The sequence below is a fragment of the Dermochelys coriacea genome, chromosome 7 (genome assembly GCF_009764565.3).
Source record: "Dermochelys coriacea isolate rDerCor1 chromosome 7, rDerCor1.pri.v4, whole genome shotgun sequence".
Classification (NCBI taxonomy): domain Eukaryota; kingdom Metazoa; phylum Chordata; order Testudines; family Dermochelyidae; genus Dermochelys; species Dermochelys coriacea.
Window position 1 is genome coordinate 91,920,634 of NC_050074.1, and position 22,273 is coordinate 91,942,906.

Sequence of the window (22,273 nt, forward strand, 5' to 3'; positions counted from 1 at the left end):
TATATTTTGTGTGTCTTTGCCTGCAAACTTTATTCAGCTGAAAAAATGCTGCTCTTTTCTTTATTATCTCTTACTCTTCCAATCACTCCGATGTGCCCATCAGTGTAGGTACCAGATACAAAAAGTACTAGAAACACTGAATGCTGGGGCCATGGTGGCTCTGCCTCTTCCCATCCCTGCCTTTCATGCTACTGGATGTTTTTCTTTATTATGGTTCATGCAGGTTCTGGGACAGTTGAGAAGGCTTAGTAGCAGATAGCCTGCTTAGCTGCCCCTGAACCTGCATGGAACAGATACAATCTCAAATGTCAGTCATGTATGCTTTCCCAGCTGCTGCAGTTTTCTCCAGCACACCACCATCTCCAAGATGCCACCAACCCTCCTTTCCAGAGATCCCAGCTTGCTGTGCTGCTGCTTGCTTTGCCGGTTCCTTCCCCCTCTTCCCTGCTTGGCCCCTCACCCCATCTAGTCCCCCCTCCCTGCTCCTTCGGTGGGCTAAGTGGGCTTCCTCCTTCCCTCCCCATCCCGCCCTGCTCTTCCTCCTCCTCCACCCTCTCTCTGTTCGGTTGGCCCCAGCCAGTGAGTCTCCCTGCTCAGCCTCCCTCCTGCTTGCTCTTTGTGGGGTTTCCTCCTCAACCCCACGCCCACCTGTTCCCTGGGTTCCTCCTCCTCTCCTCTTCCTGCTCATGTTTGGCCCCCGTCCCCTGCCACTCACTCATTGCAGTCCCCCTCTCCCCGTTCACTCAGCCCTCCCCCTCACTGCTCTCCAGTTCCACCCACCTTCCCCCTCCCTCACTTGCCCTATCCCAGTTGTTCAGTTTAAAATGTTGTCTCGTTGAGGGATGCTTTTTGTACCATGCATTGTACAATGCAGGGGAGTGGGAGGTAAAGGGCCCCATCAGTTTGAATAGGTTTCAGAGTAGCAGCCGTGTTAGTCTGTATTCGCAAAAAGAAAAGGAGTACTTGTGGCACCTTAGAGACTAACAAATTTATTTGAGCATAAGCTCATCAGTTTGAATAGTGGTTTTGCTTTTCACTGGCTGGCCTAGCTGTGGGATTCCTCCTGCCCTGCAGACGCTGGAGCCACTCAGCTAAGGTGTGGGAGGGCAGACCACTTTTAAAAGAGGGTGGGCTTTTGGAAAGCTTGCCTCTCTCACCAACAGAATTTGGTCCAATAAAAGATATTATTGCCTCACCCACCTTCATGGGTGGCAGGTATAATAGTCCAGGGGGAACCACCTTGTCTCTCTAGAAGGACACAAGTCATATAAAACTCATCACACAATTTCTGTGTGAAACAAGGAATCCCTTCAAAATCAGGGTTGTTGGATGATTCCTCTCTGAACTCTACTGTACCACAAATACAACTACCTACATCTACAGCCAGTTTAGTAATCAATTAAGAGTCCCTTCAAAGAGACTCATTTGTTTTCCAGATAATGGAAAGTAAAATTTAAGGGAAGAAGCACGGCTTGGTGTTGAAAGCAGAGCTAGAAATGTGAAGATCTGGGGTTCTATTAATGGCTTCCCGTCACAGACTTCCAGTGTGACATTGCACCCTGTCATTTAAGGCTTAATCTCAAGGGAGTCTTTCCATTGATTTAAAAAGACAGCAGATAGGGGACTTAATTAGCACGTGCCTCAGTTTCTCTATCCGAAAAACAGGGATAATAATACTTGCCAGCCTCACAGGAGTTTGTGTAAATTCATTGTTTTTGGTTAGGTACTTTGAGGTCATCAAATGGAAAATGCTTAGAAGTGCAATTTTGCAAAGTGTTTTTTACAATTCCAAAACCTTTATGCTTCGTTCATGCAGTACGCACTTCTCCTGGATCACAGGAGAATTTCAATTTGGGACTTTATGGGATGACTCCTCCTCCCACTGTGTGATGGTGGAGCAACTTGCCAGAAGGGGAGGGGGAGCAGGGCTCCACCCCCATCATCACTTTTCAAAGTAGGACTAGACAAAGACGCAGGTAGGCCAGCAGCCTTATCCTATATGTGCAGTCAGTGAGTGTTCTGCAGGGAGGGCTGGATCACTTGTGGCAGCAGGCAGCCTATGCTGTCCTGTCCTCCAAGCCAGGGCCAGCTAAGTGGGACTGGGCAGCTGAGGCTGAACAATAACCTCCACCTGGGTCAGAGCCCTTCAGAGCATTCCTACAGGTAAGCAGTCGCAATTAGGTTTCTTCACTTGTTCAAATTCTGCGATGGGCAGGGCTGTGGGAGGTGCAGAGAGCTGAGTGGAGGGAGCCTGGGGGGAGAGGGTTATGGAGGTAAGGAAGGTGGGGCAGAGGGAGGAGGAACGTGGTGGCGGGGAGGAGAGGAGGCATTGATAGGATAAGACTCAACTCTTTTCAGTGGATGGGAGATTACATTTGCCTGGTGGTCAGTTTCTTATGAGAATGGGGCTGGTGATTTGGTTCCTTCACCCATGGGGATATTGTGTTTGCTGGTCTGGTACATAAAGCTGGCACAACCATGCTGCCTCAGTGAGACTTTTTGCCTTCTTGGTGCTTTGAGCTAAGCATGTATTATTGTAGCAGCCAGCCTTTATTTTACTGCTAGGATTCATCTCTAGCTGCAGCAGCCACTCCTCTTGGCAGTTCTCATTCATTGCCTGAGGTGTTTGCTGTTTAAACAATAAACACAGGAAGCATTCAAGCTTTGTTTGTGTAACAAGTGAAAATGAGCTTTTGCAGTCTGATTCCAGCCATTTTCTTCCTATCAGGGTGCAAATGCCAGCTGAAGGTGAGGCCGGACACCTTGTTTTATTGTGTGAAGCAAGGACAGAGATTTCTCAATTAGCTTTAACTGCTGCTTACCATTATAGTTCCCCAGGATCATTGAGAGAGGGTCTGAGCACTTGAAAAGGCCAATTTGCAGGCTGCCTGCATGTCAACTATCAGGGTAAAAGAGGGAATGCAGCTGATGAAGTGAGCTGTAGCTCATGAAAGCTTATGCTCAAATAAATTTGTTAGTCTCTAAGGTGCAACAAGTACTCCTTTTCTTTTTAGGGTAAATCAAAAAACTATGACTGACTTTTTTTATTCCCAAGTTTAGTGCTTTTAATTAGGGACCTTCTGCATATCCAGCCTTCACAAACCCCATCTGGTGCACAGTGGAAAACATGCTCCATTTTCTTTACAAAGAAATTGCAGAAAAGTGGAGGATTTTTTTCAAGCATAATTTGCTTAGGTTCAGGGATTTGGTTGGAAGGGGATGTGCACAGGGTGAGCAAGGAGGGGGGAGGGAAGAGAGGAGGCAGACAGTGGGGAAGGGACAGGGCCTGGACGGAGCAGGGTCTTGAACAGAGCAGGGGTGGAATATGGGCAGTGCCACAGGTAGAAGAGATGGCCTACTGCCTCCCCAAGCGGAAGCTTTACCAGAGGTGAAAGTAAGCCGGTACGCTCCTGTACGGTGTACCGGCAAGAGCCAGTGCACCGTTTTGGGGCAGCCCAGCTTCCCCAGGGGGCAATTTAAAGGGCCTGGGGCTCCCAGCAGTGGCTGGAGCCCCAGGCCCTTTAAATTGCCTCCAGAGCCCCACGGCTGGAGCCCTGGGGTAGCGGCTGTGGGGCTCCGGGGGCTATTTAAAGGGCCAGGGGCTCCCCTGCTTCTACGTCCCAGTCCTTTAAATAGCCGCCGGAGCCCCGCCGCTGCTACTCCAGGGCTCCAGGGGCTATTTAAAAGGACCAAATGGTAGAAGCAGGGGAGCCGCAGGCCCTTTAAATAGTCCCCGGAGCCCTGGGGTAGCGGGGGCTCCAGGGGCTATTTAAAGGGCCGGGGATCCAGCTGCCTCTGCCGCCCTGACCCTTTAAATAGCTGCTGGAGCCCCGCCACTTCCCCAGGGGACACTTACCTTACAGGGTGGGCTGGGGCTGGCTCTGACCCCCTCAACCCAGCCCCTTCCACCCTAGGCCCTGCTTTCACACATTCCCTCAGGCCAGGGAGCTAAATCGGCTGTTCCTTGTGCAGGTATTTACTTCTAGGTCAGACTCTTGGCTTTTTTCTTGCTATAAAAGTAAATAGTACCATTTTTTTTAAAAGCAGAGAGATACAGTATGTTCATATCATTCCCATTAACAGATAAATTAATTGTTTCACACAGGCCCAAGATGCAGCTGTTTATTATGTTTGGCATATGTGTTCAAGGAATTAGATATTCAGAAGAACTCATAAGGGGGAACACTAAACATGGAGAAGAAATGCTAAAGAAGATCACTGTGGTTCCAGAATGCTTTATGAATGTTGTAAGTTATGTAATTTTCTCTCTTTAAAGTATGGATTGCATTATTACTAATAAAGAAAAGGAGTACTTGTGGCACCTTAGAGACTAACAAATTTATTAGAGCATAAGCTTGAAAGCTTATGCTCTAATAATTTGTTAGTCTCTAAGGTGCCACAAGTACTCTTTCTTTTTGCGAATACAGACTAACACGGCTGCTACTCTGAAACCTGTGATTATTACTAATACAACATCACTGATAATGCTCTGCATGCCAAATTAAATTTTAGTTTGAGTCCAATTCACAATGAGTACAAGCTATAGTCATGTGTACAGTAGATTACCTTGCATAAAATCACATAATAGACAGCATGTTAGATTGATGCTGCTACCACCTCACTTTGGCTGAAAGGACAGGCAAGTAGCTGTTTAGGGCACTGGAGTACAAGACTCCTAAATGTTGTACCCAGCTCTGCCACTGATTCGCATGTCTATGAGACATTGTGCTTAAGGTATGATCCAGCTCCTACTGAAATCAGTGGGAGTCTCTCCTGTATATGATCAAACATATACTGCTGTAAACCATAGTCAGTTATTTAGCCTGGTCTACGCTAGGAGTTGAGGTCGAATTTAGCGCGCTAAATCGATTAAAACCCTGCAGCCGTCTACATGACGAAGCCCTTTTTTTCCTCGACTTAAAGGGCTCTTAAAATCGATTTCTTTATCCACCCCGACAAGGGGATTAGCGCTGAAATTGGCCTTGCTGGGTCGAATTTGGGGTAGTGTGGACGCAATTCGACGGTATTGGCCTCCGGGAGCTATTCCAGAGTGTTCCATTGTGACCTCTCTGGACAGCACTCTCAACTCAGGTGCACTGGCCAGGTAGACAGGAAAAGGCCCGCAAACTTTTGAATCTCATTTCCTGTTTGGCGAGCATGGCAAGTGCAGGTGAGTGCAGAGCTCATCAGCAGAGGTGACCATGATAGAGTCCCAGAATTGCAAAAGAGCTCCAGCCTGGACTGAATGGGAGGTACGGGATCTGATTGAGACGAATCCATGCTATCAGAACTCCGTTCCAGTTTTCAAAATGCCAAAACGTTTGTAAAAATCTCCCAGGGCATGAAGGACAGAGGCCATAACAGGGACCCAAAGCAGTGCCGCATGAAACTTAAGGAGCTGAGGCAAGCCGACCAGAAAACTACAGAGGCAAATGGCTGCTCCAGGTCAGAGCCCCAAACATGCCGCTTCTATGATGAGCTGCATGCCATTTTAGAGGGTTCAGCCACCACTACCCCAACCCTGTGATTTGACTCCATCAATGGAGTGGGAGGCAACATGGAAGCAGGTTTTGGGGACGAGGAAGATAGCTCACAGCAAGCAAGCAGAGAAACCGATTTTCCCGACAGCCAGGAACTGTTTCTCACCCTGGACCTGGAGCCAGTACCCCCCGAACCCACCCAAGGCTGCCTCCCGGACCTGCCAGGCAGAGAAGGGACCTCTGGTGAGTGTACCTTTTTAAATAGTATACACGGTTTAAAAGCAAGCATGTTTAATGATTAATTTGCCCTGGCATTCGCGTCCAGTACAGCTACTGGAAGAGTCTGTTAACTTGTCTGGGGATGGAGCGGAAATCCTCCAGGGACATCTCCATAAAGCTCTCCTGGATGTACTCCCAAAGCCTTTGCAAAAGGTTTCTGTGGAGGGCAGCCTTATTCTGTCCATCATGGTAGGACACTTTACCACACCAGGCCAGTAGCATGTACTCGGGAATCATTGCAGAACAAAGTATTGCAGCATAGGTTTGCTGGCATTCAAACAACATCCGTTCTTTCTCTCTCTGTGTTTTCCTCAGGAGAGTGATATCAGTCACGGTCACCTGGTTGAAATAGGGTGCTTTTCTTAAGGGGACATTCAGAGGAGCCCGTTCCTGCTGGGCTGTTTGCCTGTGGAACAGAAATATTCCCTGCTGTTAGCCACACGGTGGGGGAAGGGGTTAGCCATGTGGTGGGGGTAGGCAAAATGCGACCTTGTAACGAAAGCACATGTGCTATGTATGTAATGTTAACAGCAAGATTTACTGTGAAAGACTGTACCCATTGTCCTATAAAATGTCTTTATAAATACCACTGTCTTTTTTTTCCCCCTCTACTAGCTGCATGTGTTTCAAGGATCACAGGATCTTCTTCTTCCCAGAGGCTAACGAACATTAGAAGGCAAAAAAAAAAAAAAAAAAAAAACCAGTCACGATGAAATGTTCTCTGACCTCACGCTGTCCTCCCACACTGACACAGTACAGATGAATGTGTGGAGGCAGACAAGTCAGAGTGCAGGAAAGCACAATATGAACATGAGGAGAGGTGTCAGGCTGAAGAGAGGGCTGAAGATGATAGGTGGCGGTAGCGTGATGAGAGGAGGTAGGATTCAATGCTGAGGCTGCTGGAGGATCAAACTAATATGCTCCAGCGTATGTTTGAGCTGAAGGAAAGGCAGCTGGAGTACAGACTGCCCCTGTGTAACCAACCACCCTCCTCCCCAAGTTCCATAGCCTCCGCACCCAGATGACCAAGAACGCGGTGCAGGGGGCCTCCGTCCACCGAGCCACTCCACCCCAGAGGATTGCCCAAGCAACAGAAGGCTGGCATTCAATAAGTTTTAAATTTAAGTTTTTAAAGTGTAGCGTGGCCTTGTCCTTCCCTCCTCTCCCACCCCCCCGTCCCCCCGGGCTACCTTGGCAGTTATCCCCCTATTTGTGTGATGAATTAATAAAGAATTCATGAATGTGAAGCAACAATGACTTTATTGCCTCTGTAAGTGGTGATCAAAGGTGGGAGGGGAGGGGAGAGTGGTTAGCTTACAGGGAAGTAGAGTGAACCAAGGGGTGGGGGTTTCATCAAGGAGGAACAAACAGAACTTTCACAACGTAGCCTGGCTAGTTATGAAACTGGTTTTCAAAGCTTCTCTGATGCGCAGCATGCCCTCCTGTGCTCTTCTAACTGCCCTGGTGTCTGGCTGCCTCAACCTCTCACCCTGCCATAAACATTTCCCCCTTACTCTCACAGATATTGTGAAACTCACAGCAAGCAGTAATAACAATGGGAATATTGGTTTGCTGAGCTCTAAGCGAGTCAGTAAACTGCACCAGCGCACTTTTAAACGTCCAAATGCACATTCTACTACCATCCTGCACTTGCCCAGCTTGTAGTTGAACAGCTCCTGACTATTGTCCAGGCTCCCTGTGTATGGTTTCATGAGCCATGGTATTAAGGAGTAGGCTGGGTCCTGAAGGATAACTATAGGCATTTCAACATCCCCAATGGTCATTTTCTGGTCTGGGAAGAAAGTCCCTTCCTGCAGCTTTTGAAACAGACCAGAGTTCCTGAAGATGCGAGCATCATGTACCTTTCTCGGCCATCCCATGTTGATGTTGGTGAAACACCCCTTGTGATCCACCAGTGCTTGCAGCACTATTGAAAAGTACCCCTTGCAGTTTATGTACTTGCTGGCTTGGTGCTCTGGTCCCAAGATACGGATATGGGTTCCGTCTATGGCCCCACCACAGTTAGGGAATCCCATTGCAGCAAAGCCATCCACTATGACCTGCACATTTCCCAGGGTCACTACCCTTGATATCAGCAGATATTTGATTGTGTTGGCTACTTGCATCACAGCAGCCCCCACAGTAGATTTGCCCACTCCAAATTGATTCCCAACTGATTGGTAGTTGTCTGGCATTGCAAGCTTCCACAGGGCTATTGCCACTCACTTCTCAAATGTGAGGGCTGCTCTCATCTTTGTATTCTGGTGCTTCAGGGCAGGGGAAAGCAAATCAAAGTTCCATGAAAATGCCCTTATGCATGTGAAAGTTTTGCAGCCACTGGGAATCGTCCCAGATCTGCAACACTATGCGGTCCCACCAGTCTGTGCTTGTTTCCCGGGCTCAGAATTGGCATTCCTCGGCATGAACCTGCCCCATTAGCACCATGATGCCCACATTGCCAGGGTCCATGCTTTGAGAGAAGTCTGTGTCCATGTCCTCATCACTCTTGTCACCACGCTGATGTCACCTACTCACCTGGTTTCGCGTTGGCGGGTTCTGGTGCTGCATATACTGCTGGATAATGTGCGTGGTGTTTAATGTGCTCGTAATTGCCAAAGTGATCTGAGCGGCTCCCTGCTTGCCATGATATAGCATCGGCACGGAAAAAAGGCACGGAACGATTGCGATTGCTCTGACGGAGGGAGGGGTAACTGACAACACGGAATTAAAATCAACAAAGGGGGTGGCTTTACATCAAGGAGAAACAAAAACAACTGTCACACAGAATGGCCCCCTCAAGGATTGAACTCAAAACCCTGGGTTTAGCAGGACAATGCTCAACCCACTGAGCTATCCCTTCCCCTGGTATTCCAGGCAGGACTGAATCTCCATTAAACTTTTAAAGATGCCCCTGACAAACCTCACAGAAATGATTGTCTGGCTGTTGATTTCACAGAGGGAGGGTGATAGGGAGGGGGGGAGCAAATGAATACAAAACAAATCTGGTCTATTCTTGTTTTGATCCATTCCATCTATCTTTTACATCTTAGGCTGGCAGCAGAAGGTGCACTAGGACTGCTAGCCATCCTTATCTCCTGGCTGCTCACCAGAAGATGGTGCAATACGACTGCCAGCAGGACGAAAGAGAATGACCTGGTCAAGTCACTCCTATTTATGTCCCTGTGCCCATGTCTGCCCAGGCGCTCCTGACCAACCTCACCAAGGTGCCCAAGAGGACCTAGGACATGATGACTATGGTTATCAGGCCTATTGCACCGTCTGCTGCCACAAGGCAATGAACTGCTGCTGTGTAGCAATGCAGTACCACGTCTGCCAGCACCCAGGAGACATACGGTGACATTGAGCTGAACTGGCTCCATGTTTGCTGTGGTATGGTGTCTGCACAGGTAACCCAGGAAAAAAGGCGCAAAACGATTGTCTGCCATTGCTTTCACGGAGGGAGGGAGGGAGGGCCTGATGACATGTACCCAGAACTACCCGCGACAATGTTTTTGCCCCGTTAGGCATTGGGATCTCAACCCAGAATCCCAATGGGTGGTAGAGACTGCAGGAACTGTGGGATAGGAACTCCGGAAGTTGACGCTAGCCTCGGTACTGTGGAAGCACTCCACCAAGTTAATGCACTTAGAGCATTTTGTGTGGGAACACACAATCGACTATATAAAAACGATTTCTAAAAAAAGACTTCTATAAATTCAACCTAATTTTGTAGTGTAGACATACCCTTAGAGGGTGTTAATATTGTGGTGATGATTGCTTCCTCTGACAAGGGTTGGTATTTGTGGGAATTGCTGGGGGCTGAGAAGGGATTTGAATGAGAGGAGATGCCTGGTACACTGGGACAGGAAAGGAATTTCAGGAGCTCGATACTTGGCTTTGGGTATTTTGACTGCCAGACAGCCAGATCCCCAGTAGAGTTGGTGGAGACTATTTTCCAATCTAAAATAAATTACACCCTTCCTCTGTAACATGGATGCTCACTACAGTGTCTAGGAAGTAAATATCTTTCCTCAAAAAGTGGGTTCTGACAATACAGGCTACTTTCAACTACAAAACTGCTGTCTGGACCATTTTTAAATTGTTTCAGGTTAAAGGGGACAGTTTTATGAATAAGTTGTTACATTATTTTTCAAGTTAAAAGACCATGCATTTCTTGCAAAGGTATTATTATGCACTGTAGCATTAACAGAGCATCTTTAACACTAAGCTCCTAAAGCTATATAGAAAGCTTGCATAACAAGAAAATATATCCACATTGTGCTGCTTGTCTCATTTTAAAAGTAGAATGTTGCTTCCCAGAATCCAGGGAACCTATTGTTCTCTCATTTTTCAAGAGGGTTTTGAATGAAGGGAGAATTAATTGTCTAAGAGTCAGGCTATTGCACTATTCACCTTTTTTTTACTAAACATTTTATTGGCTCTTTATCCGCAAATCCAGCTAGCATGGCATTGTTTGAAAATAAGCCCTGTACTGAAAAGCATTTCTGCTAATAGCTTGCTGAATGTTCAATAGATGCAGTCAAATTGTAGAAAAGTATCTGGTGAATATATCACTTGATCAATTTCATAAATCAAAATATATGAGCTGACTAGTATTGGACCCATCTCTGGCGCTGATCAAATACCACACGAAGGATTCAACTATTCAGATGTCCGAAAGGTTGAAATTAATCAGAAAAGAACATATTAGTCTAATTCTACTCAACCAGCTGTATCATTTAATCCTTAGTCAACTCCCTAATACATTCCACACTTAAATACCAGCAGTATGGTGATGACTTCTCCTGAAAAATCTAAAATACAGTATATATATATCAATAGTTTCTTGATTTCGATGTTTGAACTTAACTGATGATCTAATCCTAGAAATTTAGAATGGCTTGTAATTCTTTATCATTTTTAGGGATGCAGCATTGAAATCTGACTCTTGTATAGTCTAGAGCAGTGGTCTCCAACTTTTTTACACCCAAGATCACTTTTTGAATATAAGGGCAACCCAGGATCTACCCTGCCCCTTCCCTCCTTCCCTTAAGCCCTGCCCCACCCACTCCATCTTCCCCCCCCCCCCATCTCCATCACTGCTCTCCCCCATCCTCACTTATTTTCACTGGGCTGGGATAGGGGGTAGGGGTTCGGGTTCAGGAGGGGGTGTGGGCTCTGGGCTGGGGCTGAGGGCTTTATAGTGTGTGAGGGGGCTCTGGGCTGAGCCTGGGGCAGGGGATTGGGGTGGAGTAGTGGGTGAGCGGTGCAGCTCTGGGAAGGAGTTTGGGTGCAGGAGAGGGCTCCTGGCTGGGGCAGAGTGTTGGGGTACAGGAGGGGGTAGGGTGCTGGCTCTGGGAGGGGAGTCAGGGCTGGGGCTTTGGGTGCAGGAGGGGGTTCAGGGTGCTCCGGGAGGGGGCTCCGAGCTGGGAGTTGAGATGCGGCCTCCCACCAGGCAGCACTTACCTCCGGCGGCTCCCAGTCGATGATGCAATGTGGCTGCCTCTAAGACAGGCTCCCTGCCTACCCCAACCCCACGCCGCTCCCAGAAGGGGCCAACACAGCCCTGTGGCCTTGGAGGGACGGGGCGGACTCCACATGCTGCCCCTCTCTGCAAGCACTGCCCCCGCAGCTCCCATAGGCCACAGCTCCCCATTCCTGGCCAATGGGAGCTGCGGGGGCAGTGCTTGCAGGCAGGAGCAGTGCATGGAGGGAGACTCCTGCCCTGCGCCCCATCCCTGAGGCTTCAGGGCTGTGCTGGCCGCTTCCAGGAGCAGTGTGGGGCCGGGGCAGACAGGGAGCCTGTCTTAGCGGCAGCCCCGCTATGCCACCAGAGATCGCAACAGACTGGGAGATCCTCTAGGATTGACCACTGGTGTAGAGGCTGCACTACCCAGGTGAATCACAGGTGCCCTTCTATGGTGATGTTACAGCATATTGCATCAACAGCCCTTCCTGGCCATCTCTTTCCCCTGGGATTAAAAGGAGGGCTCAGAGCTTTGCTGTGCTTCAGTGATCGCTTTCGGGCCATTGCCCGCTAGCATAATTAGAACTCGTGGGAAATGAACCAGTCCTCAGCAGCCCTGGGAACTGGAAGAGCACAAAGGTGGCACCTTCTCCCTGTCCCTCCTGTGTTGAGCAACAGCTCGAGATGACATGTGGATTGGGACCAATGTTTCCTTCAAGAGACCTCAGCGTGCACACAATGTGAAATTTAATTTATATATATATACTATTATATAAACAAGCCTTTATTTGGCTCCCTGCAGACTGAAATTATCAGGTACCATGGATACCCCAGTGAGGAATATGAAGTTACAACAGAAGATGGCTATATCCTTAGCGTTAACAGAATTCCTGGCGGGAAGAACCGTGGAAACACAGGTATGAGTTATTTGTATGAAGTAAGGAAGGCTTGGTGGCCCATGTTTCTAAAAACAGTCCCCTAAATTGCACTCAAGTATATGCAGCTGCAATACAATTTCTGCCCATTTCTTTGCCACAACGAAACAGTTTTCAACCTTCAAAGATGCTAATAAGGGATATAGACACCATCTTGATCAAAACTTGGGATAGAACTGATAACCTCCACTGCTAAAAGCATGAGTCTTTAGCTTGTACTAAAGAGCAAAGCCGAGAGCTAACACAGAATTGCACTCTCTATGGCAGCAGTCTCCAACCTTTTTACGCCCAAGATCACTTTTTGAATTTAAGGGCAACCCAGGATCTATCCCACCCCTTCCCCTAGGCCCCACCCCTTCCCCAAAGCCTGCCCCACGCACTCCATCTTCCCCCCGTCACTTGTTCTCTCCCACCCTCGCTCACTTTCATCAGGCTGGGATAGGGGGAGGGAGTGTGGGGTGTGGGCTCTGGGATAGGGCCGAGGGGTTTGCAGTGTGGGAGGGGGCTTTGGGCTGAGCCTGGGGCAAGGGTGCAAGAGGGGGTGAGGGGTGCAAGCTCTATGAGGGAGTTTGGGTGCAGGAGGGGGTTCTAGGCTGGGGCAGAGTGTTGGGGTGCAGGAGGGGGTACAGGGCTGGGGGTTGGGATGCAGCCTCCCACCGGGCAGTATTTCTCTCTGGTGGCTCCCAGTTGTGCAGCGTGGCTGCTGCTAAGACAGGCTCCCTGCATACTCGAGCCCCACGCCGCTCCCAGAAGGGGCCAATTTACCCCTGTGGCCCTGGGGAGGGGGGAAGCAAGGGTGGGCAGCATATGGCTCTGTGTGCTGCCCCTCTCTGCAAGCACTGCCCCCCCAGCTCCCATTGGCCCCAGCTCCCCCCCCCCCGTTCCTGGCCACTCCCACTCAAGGACCTTTCCCCTAGATTACAGGCATATTTGGGGAGAGGCTTTCACATTTGTTTTAGATTAGCAGCCGTGTTAGTCTGTATCTGCAAAAAGAAAAGGAGTACTTGTGGCACCTTAGAGACTAATAAATTGTTGCCCCTCTGTAAGTCACACAAATTTGCCATTCTGATTCCAAAGCTCTAAAATACTCCACAGACAGAAAGTACCAATGTATAACTCTTATTCTTGGAATTGGCACATGAGGAGTCACAATGTGGGCAAAGAACAGATCCCAGAACTTTAGATTTCTTGCAAAAGGGGTGCAAAAAGTGACACAGTCCAGTCGGAAATTGCTAAAAGAAGTGATTTTGAGCTCTTATTATTCTTTCTCTATCGATCCACTTTTCATCAAATCAACATGAAAAACCCAGTCATGCTCCACTTCTATTCTATGTTTTGGTTTTTGCCATTTCAATGAGACTTTTACAAAATAAGATCCTGTTAAAGCAAACTCTGTAACACAACCTTCACTACCATGCAGCTACTGCCGTACCCTAATAAAATGTTCTTCTTTTTCAGGGCAAAAGCCAGTAGTGTTTTTGCAACATCCAATCCTAGGAGATGCTACTCACTGGATTTCAAACCTGGACAACAACAGCCTGGGCTTCGTGCTAGCAGATGCTGGCTTTGATGTTTGGATGGGAAACAGCAGAGGGAACACTTGGTCTACAAAACACAAGACACTTAAACCTGACCAACAAAAGTTCTGGGAATTCAGGTAGAGTGAATTATTGAGAACTACTAAAAATGGAACTGGCTGGCTCCTTGGAGACTGGCTGGGCTGGGGGATAGATAATGGGATAGGGGAGTCTTTCCCTTTCACATTATTAGCTGATACCTAGCCCAGATTGGTAGTGACCCACGGGGGGGGGAGGTGGCCTACAATGACAAGCAATATGATAAAAAGACACAGGGCACTCATTGGGGCTGAAGTGTGGGAGAGGAATGGTGGGGAGGGACTGAAGGTGTAAGGGAAGGGAGGCGGATACTAAGTGAGTTAGGGGAGGAGGAAGAAAAGGAAGATAAGAAGCACACTGGACAGTGATAGTGAGATTGGGCAGCTGAAGGGCTGCAGTGATAGGCGAGAGTCAGGATAAAGTGGCATGGACAACCAATGGCAATGCAGCAAATGAGGGGAAAAAACACCTATTCAGAGTCAAAGTATCAAAACTGGTATGAGACCGAAGGATTCTCCTGTCTGTAGCTCCTCATGGGCATGGGGAAAGGCCCATGGCTTGGTGCTCTGGCACATTGCACTAATTTCAGGTCTCCTGAGCTGACATGCTTCTGCCTTGATCTCTGAAGACAGAGCTGCCTTACTTTCTGAAGTGAGGCAAAGAACCCAAACCTCTAAATGGTTTGACTTAGTCATTGAACCGTTTCTGTTTTACTTAGCTAACAAACTTGAGATTTACTAATGTACATTCTAATGTAGCTGGACTATTGTAATTAATGCATGTAAGCCTTTTGTGTTTCCTCTCTGTAGTTTTGATGAGATGGGTAAATATGACATTCCAGCAGTTCTCTACTTTGCCATGAATAAAACAGGACAAAAGCAGCTGTACTATGTTGCCCATTCAGAGGGCACAACTTTAGGTATGTGAAGGAATGCAAGCTGGTGTACCATAGCATCTGATTTACATTCCAGCAGGATGTGGACTTTGGTTATTAACTCCCTTTCTCCCTATCTTAAAAGTTAAAGGTAGAAATACTTTCTAAACTGAAATGTCAACGTTTGGATAACTTTTCTCAGAACAATTTTTGTTTGTCTGAACTAAGCAAACAAATTGGTTCCTGACATCCTTTTAGACTTTCTTGGTAAGGTTTGTTGATATCAAACCTATTATTTGGCAGGTGGTTACTGTGAAAGCTTGCCTGGTGTCTTTGGTCATTCTAGTTTTGCCAGCTCCTGCACAAGTCTCATATTTGTTGCCATCTCCTGCAGTCAATGCTGTGCAACAAAGTTCCTCCTCTGCCTTGGTGGGTCCTGCACTTATTGGAGGATTTGCTCGCCTCAGAGATTCACGACAGCCTTCAGTTTGGCCATTCTTGCTAGTGGCTCAAACCTGCCATCCACTCGGCTAACCTCATCACTGTCCAGCATGGGGGAAATGGAGAACAATCCCCGCAGTCTATGTGTCCCACCTAGGGGGTCAGGGCAGATCCCTTTCCAATTTAGGCCTTCCCTTCCAGTGGTTCTCACAGACCAGGTTCAACTCCTCCTGTGTCCAATCAGGAGTTGGGAACCAGGGCCCACCCTCTACTCCGGGTTCCAGCCCAGAGCCCTGTGGATAGCAGCTGTCCACAATGTTCCCTGTATCAGCTGCGTGTCAGCTACAACTCCCTGGGCTATTTCCCCATTGCCTTCCCCTCAGCACCTTCTTTATCCTCACTGCAGGATCTTCCTCCTGACGCCTGATCCCGCTTGAACTCTTCACTCCTCCAGCAGCACACTTTCTCCTGGCATGCCCTCCTACTAACTGTTGGGAGGTCCTTTTTAAACCAGGTGTCCTGATTAGCCTGCCTGCCATAATGGAATCTAGAAAGTTCTTAATTGGCTCCAGGTGTCTTGATTAGCTTGCCTGTCTTAATTGGTTCTGGCAGGTTCCAGATTGCTCTAGGGCAGCCCCTGCTCTGGTCACTCAGGGAACAGAAAACTGTTCATCCAGTGGCCAATACACTTGCCTTCTACCAGACTCCTGGCAGACTCCACTGGTCTGGGTCTGTCACAGCTGTTACATGAGAAGCTCAGTTTTCACGATTTAAAAAAGAAGTACTTTTCTAACCCTCATGTTTTGGAGAGAAGATTAAAAACACAAACTCTTGCAGCTCAAACACCAGAAGGCAAATAAAAAGAACCTAAACATTATTTAATTTCAAGCCAATCTTATTATTTTAGTGGGGCCTGATGCAGGATTTTTGTGTGCTTGGTGTTGTCTATTTAAAAACAAATTGCTGGTACTATAGCCACTAAATCAGCATTTACAAATTGTTTACTATGTATACCGTGAGTACAGAAAGTCAACTCAGTCCCTAGTGTATGAATACAATGAGGGATTTGCAGTCACTTGAGCGTTCCTGGTTTACCCATAGGATCTATTGGTGACAGTGGGATGGGGGATATAGGCTGGTATGCTATGTTGCACCATTGCCATTTGAAAAAAGTGGGGAAAAGACAAAAAATGGTGGTTGGGAACAGGAAGCATGTTACCTCTTCTTGCATAATATCCTTTTCCCCTTTTTCTTCCTCGAGTCAGAACATTATTAGACTCTTAAGACAAAAGTGATAAAACATATATTTAGGCTGGGATTTTCAAAGGCATAAATAGAAGTTAAGCACCCATCTCCGCTAGGCACCTTTGAAAATCCCAGCCTTAGAATACAAATAGTACCATATATCTTCTATACATAGGCATTGTTAAGGCCATTTTAATTGCTTCTTAAAACGTGGAATTACTCACAGTACAGTGTATTTCTTTTTTATCTGAACATTTGCCTGCCCTTGTGAATTTAAGTCACAGTTTTAATAGTTTTAAATAGTTTTGTATGTAAACAATTAAATAATCTGAATGTTATATGTTATATAGGTAGGGTCTCTGCTCTAAGGGTCTCTGTCTCTGCTCTAAAAAAAAAAAACAAATGCAAATCCAAACCTCACGAGAATTTTACTACTATTTCAAATTTACAACCCTATACATAGTGCTTTAGAAACTGGGCATCATAAAACTCAGAAAATATTTTATGGGAATTTTGGAAATTTGATAGGAAAGATTCTGGAATCATCAAGAAATCTGGTTAATAGAAAATTTGGTTCCACGCCAAAACGAGTTGAAACTATAATCTGACTCTTGGCCACCTGAATCCATCTGAACAATACCCCAAAACTTAATTTTTTCCAGTGAAGACTAAATGGAGATTTAGGATGAACATTTGGCTGTGATAATATAGAATCATAGGGCTGTAAGGGACCTCGAGAAGTCATCAAGTACAGTCCCCTACACTGAGGCAGGAACAAGTAAACCTAGATCATCCCTGACAGTTATTTGTTAAACCAGTTCTTATGAACCTCCAATGATGGGGATTTCTCAAGCTCCTTTGGAAGCCTATCCCAGAGTTCAACAACCCTTATAGTTAGGAATTTTTTTCTAATCTCGAACCTAAATCTCCCTTGCTTCAGATGCATTACTTTTTGTCCTACTTCAGTGGGCATGGAGAACAAATATATAGCATTTGAATAGATAAAAGGCTACTTATACATTTAAACCTTCAGTTTGCTGCATGGTAGCTATTTATTTTAATTATGGATGATTGCTTTTCAATAATACAAAATAATTTGTATTTTCTTAGGTTTCATAGCATTTTCCATTAGGCCAGACTTGGCTCAAAGAATAAAAATGTTCTTTGCCTTGGGGCCGGTAGCCACAATTACATTTGCCAAAAGCCCTCTGATAAAGTTTGTGAGTCTTCCTGAAACACTGCTCAAGGTATGTCGTTCCTCCACCTATAGGGCCAGATTGTATAGGGCCAGACTTCAACGCCACCTGATCTGCTCTGCCTAAAGGGAACAGCCAAGGATTCCTCCAACAGAGGGGAATCCTTGGGTGGTGCAGAGCTGCTGTGTACCCCGTACTCCCTTTCTACTGGGAGGCATGTCAGGGGCTAAAAGAGTTAGGTGGGTCTGGGAAGTAAACTCAGCAAAGCTGAAAATCTAGCCCTAAATATTTGATTAATCAGATATTTCTGTGATGGACTTGGAGCTGCTCTACAATGATTTATGAATACTGCATGTTGGCCTGGTTATTGGGGTGTTTTCTGAATGACTGTATTTGTTTAACTCAACAAGAGTCTGTGTGGAAAAACAGGAAGGAAAGAAAAGAATGGCTCAAGACAATTCACCCCTCAACAAACACTCAAGAGTTGTTAGGAGACAGTAGCAGTCTATTGGCTCTAAGGATTTTACTTCGATCGCCTTCTGAGCCTAGAAGAACAAAGGAACTATAGCAGGTTTAAAAAGTGACCTTTTCTCAACAAAGAAGTAATAGTGGAACAAGGACCCTACTTGGACCCTGGAACACAGGGACACTGGCCTGCCTACTTACCATCGCAGGATGGCAAGCCTATACGCAAGATAGATATGCTTAGAGACAGTTTTAAAATAATTTTTCTCTAAAAGCCTTGTTCTTATTGCAAAATAAATAAATCCTTCTGTCTAAGAAGGCTGGTCACTGTACATCATCACTCACAGACTCCTGAAGGGAAGAATTGCAGGTGCCCAAATCCAGTCAGAACCATTGGATACCCATGGTTGATATGCAGAGGACTGTAGCCCAGAGCCAAGTCTAAGAGTGGGAGAATTGTAAAACTATGTCCCAAGACAGAAAAAAGTCATGAGGTCTGAAACCTGAAGGGTGCACCCAGAGAGACCAGACATGGGACAGAGGTGCAGCTAGTCCTACAGCCATGACAATTTCTTAGAATTCTATTTCCCTATTTATGGAGGGAGGTAAAAGTTACACAGGAACGGCTCCTGGGGCCCCATGAGAACTGCCCCCTTTGGCCAGCATGTACATACATACTAGCTCAATGTATACTAGTATTTTATATGCAAAGCAAACCTGAGAATTATCAGATTGTAAGTGAGTTCAAAGGAATCACAACCGCAACACGGGTGTGGGCTTGAAGATTATCACAGAAGTGCTGGTTGTGGTTCTGTAGTTGAGTGAGTTGAGATTTAAATTTAAAGCCAGAATTCAACCACTTCGCTACAGATGAAGACTGCAGAATATCCTCCTCAAAATAACAGTTCTTGTTTTTTGAGTACAGTATGAATTTTCTGAGAATTTAAAAGTAAATCTTTGAATTTTGAGTTTAAAATTAATTTTTTGTCCCAAATGATCTTAATAATAGAATAATGCAGATACTTCAGACTTCCCAGATAGTTAAAAAATTACTGAAATCTCATAACCTCATTGAAGCTGGTGGCTACAGTGTCTCTCCCCCACCCCCCACCCACCCCAGCCCCATTTAAGATGATAGAAACAGTTAATCTCTGTTGTGACGTAATTGTGAGCTCTACCCAAAACACATCCAAAGCCACTCAGGAATTTGAACTTGCCAGGTATTGTCTGAATTTGTGTGTGAGTGTGAGTGAAAGAGAGAGAGAGAAGCACACAGAAACAAATAGAGAAGGAAGCTCCAGACACAGCCTGGACAAGCATAGCATGTGGCCCCAAGAGAAGTCTAGAAAGAGTTTTTGGAGGGGGTTATGGCGAAAAGGGGCTTACGGCTATGAGCAAGGAGACTATCTCCTGCTGTTTTGGTTCTCTTGTGTTCAGAGAAACATAACTTTTCATATTCTTTGTAAATAAACTAGATTGCATCAAAGCTCCTCGACTCTATCATAATTTTTTTAACCACTTGGATCCAAAAGGGTTTGTGTGGTCCTTTAAGAAATGTAGCATCTGAGTCAGGTTGCTTTTCTTCCAAATGATCTTAATAACAGAATAATGCAGACTCTTCAGACTATTCATATAGTTAAAAATATTGAAATCTCCTACATTGGCTACATTTGAAGACCTTTTTTAGGATAATTGGTCATTTTTTGCCATAATTCATCATAACTGAAAGTTTCTCCTTTAGCCGAGGCTGATTAATTTTCTACTTCACCGCATGACATGAAGCTGGGATGTATGTGTGCAGAGGAATGGGGCGACTGGGGTGTGGGTGTGTGCATGCAGAGAAATGTAGATAACCCAGTGTGGATGAAAATGGCTGTTATGTCCTGGCTACTTTCTGCTGCTCCAGAAAAAAAGCAGTCAGAGGCGATCAATGAATCTGGCCCTAAATGTTAAAATAAAGATTTAAGCTTGATACTTCATTCTTCAAATTGGTAGAAATGTACATCATAACATTTTCTTTGGTTTTCTTGTGTGTGTTCATGTGTGAAATATTTAACACCTTAAAAACCCAAGGAAATTCCTAGATAAAAACTTGTTAAACTAGAGTTATGTTGAGAGGACATATCAGTAGCTTAAGGTAAAAACATTATAAGGATGCTGTAATTATCCCATAAACAAGCTTTACAAACTATAAGTCCCATTCCCTCCACCTCCCCACCCCAAAAATTGTACAATGTGTCTTAAAAATCAATATAATCTAATCTGGGAAAATAAACACTATTATGGACGAACCATAAATACATAGTTATTGCATGGCATCACTACATGGCAGAGCAGTTTATGTGCCTTAAATTTGCATTTCTGTACCTTAACATGTTTGCATTTCTCTAAAGTGTAGCCTGAATTCTGAATTTCGTGGACTTGAAAATCTTCTTTTGGGGATAATTACAACATCTCTGAAATGTTTTTACCTTTAAATTATTGCTCTCAGCCTTAACTCCAGTTTAGTATAAAGTTTAGTAGAAGCTTATATACAGTTTGTGCTTTATCTGTTCTGTGGCTAAAGAACATCAGACTCCAAAGCTCTGTGTCTCACATGCTCCTTTAGAACTACAGCAGTGAGAGGATACAGAGTAAGACTTTGCATATGGTGAGTGTTAATGGCAATGAAGAAGAGTGTTGTATTTTGTAATCAGGCTTACAACCAATTGAAATATATTCTGAAACAGAGGTCATTGACTTGGGAATGGATAGAGAATTTCCTCCATGATTATCACTCAGTAAACTAAGAAAGGTCAGGATTACAGCTGAAGTATTACAGGATGTCAGAGGGTTTCATCAAGCTCTGAATACTTAGCTCATATTCAAGAGTAAGGTGGCAACATATCTGTATGAAATGGAATTGTAATGAGACAGCTACTGAATAATTTTCTTTTCAGACTGTATTTGGAACTAAAGGAATCTTTCATCAGAGTGAATGTCTGCAAAAGCCTCTTGCCCTATTGTGTACCAAGCTGGATAAGTTTTGTGCATCTGTCCTCTCTTTTGTGGCTGGGCGTAATGAGCAAAACTTAAATATGGTAAGTATGGACCAGGCTATTTAAAACAAATACTGCTCAATAATTTCTGAGGTAAATAGTGTTTGTGCCCTGTGTGTGTGGACATAGCTACTTTCATGTGGGGAAATATATGCATCGTACTTGGCTTAACTCAGTGATGTTCTGAGGGAGTAAGAGCTTCTTGGTGACTTTGACCAATGCCAAGGTGGCTTGTAACTAGTGATGGGATCAACCAGAACACTAGGTTCAAACCTTCCAAAGCAAGTGGGCGTGAGAGTCTGAATCAAATCCTGGATCCAGATTTCACAAATGTCCCCTATCTGGTTGATACAAGCTCCTGGGTCTGAACACCACTTACAAACTGCAAGGTGTTAAAGATCCAGAGCCAATTTGGCAATGGGGCCATTCTCTAATTTTAACCCATGAATAACATGTCCATAATACTTGCTCTCTTTTCTTAATTTAAGATTCATTTTACCTTTATCCTGTCTATCCATGGGCTCATTCTTGCCCTCAGACTACATGGCCATGCAAGAGGAGGAGGGGGAAAGAAGCTCTCCATCCCATTCTGCTAGTGTGGCATCTTAGTCTTGCTTGGATCATGTGTGTAAGGCACAAGGGTGAGAAGAACATTCTGGGTCTACATACCCAATGCTTTCTTCCCTTCATGAGCTAGTGGCCAAGGAGATGTGTGGAGTGGGTGGAACCATAGTTCCATGCTCCATCCCTGCATATACCAGCCAGCTGAGCTATATGGGGGCAGACGAAGGGTAAATGTACTGTGCCCTGAAGGAAGCAGGAAGAAACTGTGCCTCTCCAAAGTTTACTGTAACTAAACTCATATTAAGAATTAAACAATGTTTCTCGCCGCGTAAGGCTAATAATCAGAATTTATCAGACTGTAAGAGTGAAGTAGCACTCCATTTCCCAGAGGTACTTCTGACAATTGGAAGCTTGTTTTAGTCTAAATAGATACTGTGGGCCATATCCTGCCATTTATTATTCAGTAGAACTCTTTGTAGATTTCTGTAGGGGCTTCTGTTCAGAAATGGGTGGTATGGCATGGCCTGAAGTTTGGATTCACCATCTTTGTCCTCCTTTGCTTTTTGTTAAACCAAGATTAAACAATTAATTAAAGAAGTTTTATCTAATTGTAAGAAAAATATCCAGTTTTTAATCAGTGTCAGTATGTCAGATTTTTCTAACAACTGAGAAT

At 45.5% G+C, this 22,273-nt stretch overlaps 1 protein-coding gene across 6 annotated transcripts in view; it reads left to right on the forward strand.

Annotated features, from left to right (window-relative positions):
• The first annotated feature begins 1,568 nt into the window (after positions 1–1,568).
• The window catches only part of LOC119858648 (lipase member M-like), a 30,531-nt gene continuing 9,826 nt past the window's right edge, over positions 1,569–22,273 (forward strand). Inside the window, exons 1-7 of one of the 6 annotated variants that reach the window (XM_038409771.2) lie at positions 1,569–2,163; positions 4,106–4,247; positions 12,029–12,143; positions 13,620–13,818; positions 14,587–14,696; positions 17,448–17,584; positions 20,938–21,078. In XM_038409771.2, coding sequence (XP_038265699.1) covers positions 2,060–2,163; positions 4,106–4,247; positions 12,029–12,143; positions 13,620–13,818; positions 14,587–14,696; positions 17,448–17,584; positions 20,938–21,078 — 948 coding nt within the window. In that variant the 5' untranslated portion in view covers positions 1,569–2,059. Of the gene's footprint in view, positions 2,164–2,237; positions 2,274–3,300; positions 3,403–3,918; positions 3,973–4,105; positions 4,248–12,028; positions 12,144–13,619; positions 13,819–14,586; positions 14,697–17,447; positions 17,585–20,937; positions 21,079–22,273 lie in introns of those variants that run through there. The other 5 variants (XM_043518926.1, XM_043518929.1, XM_043518928.1 and 2 more) reach the window with 5 other exon arrangements.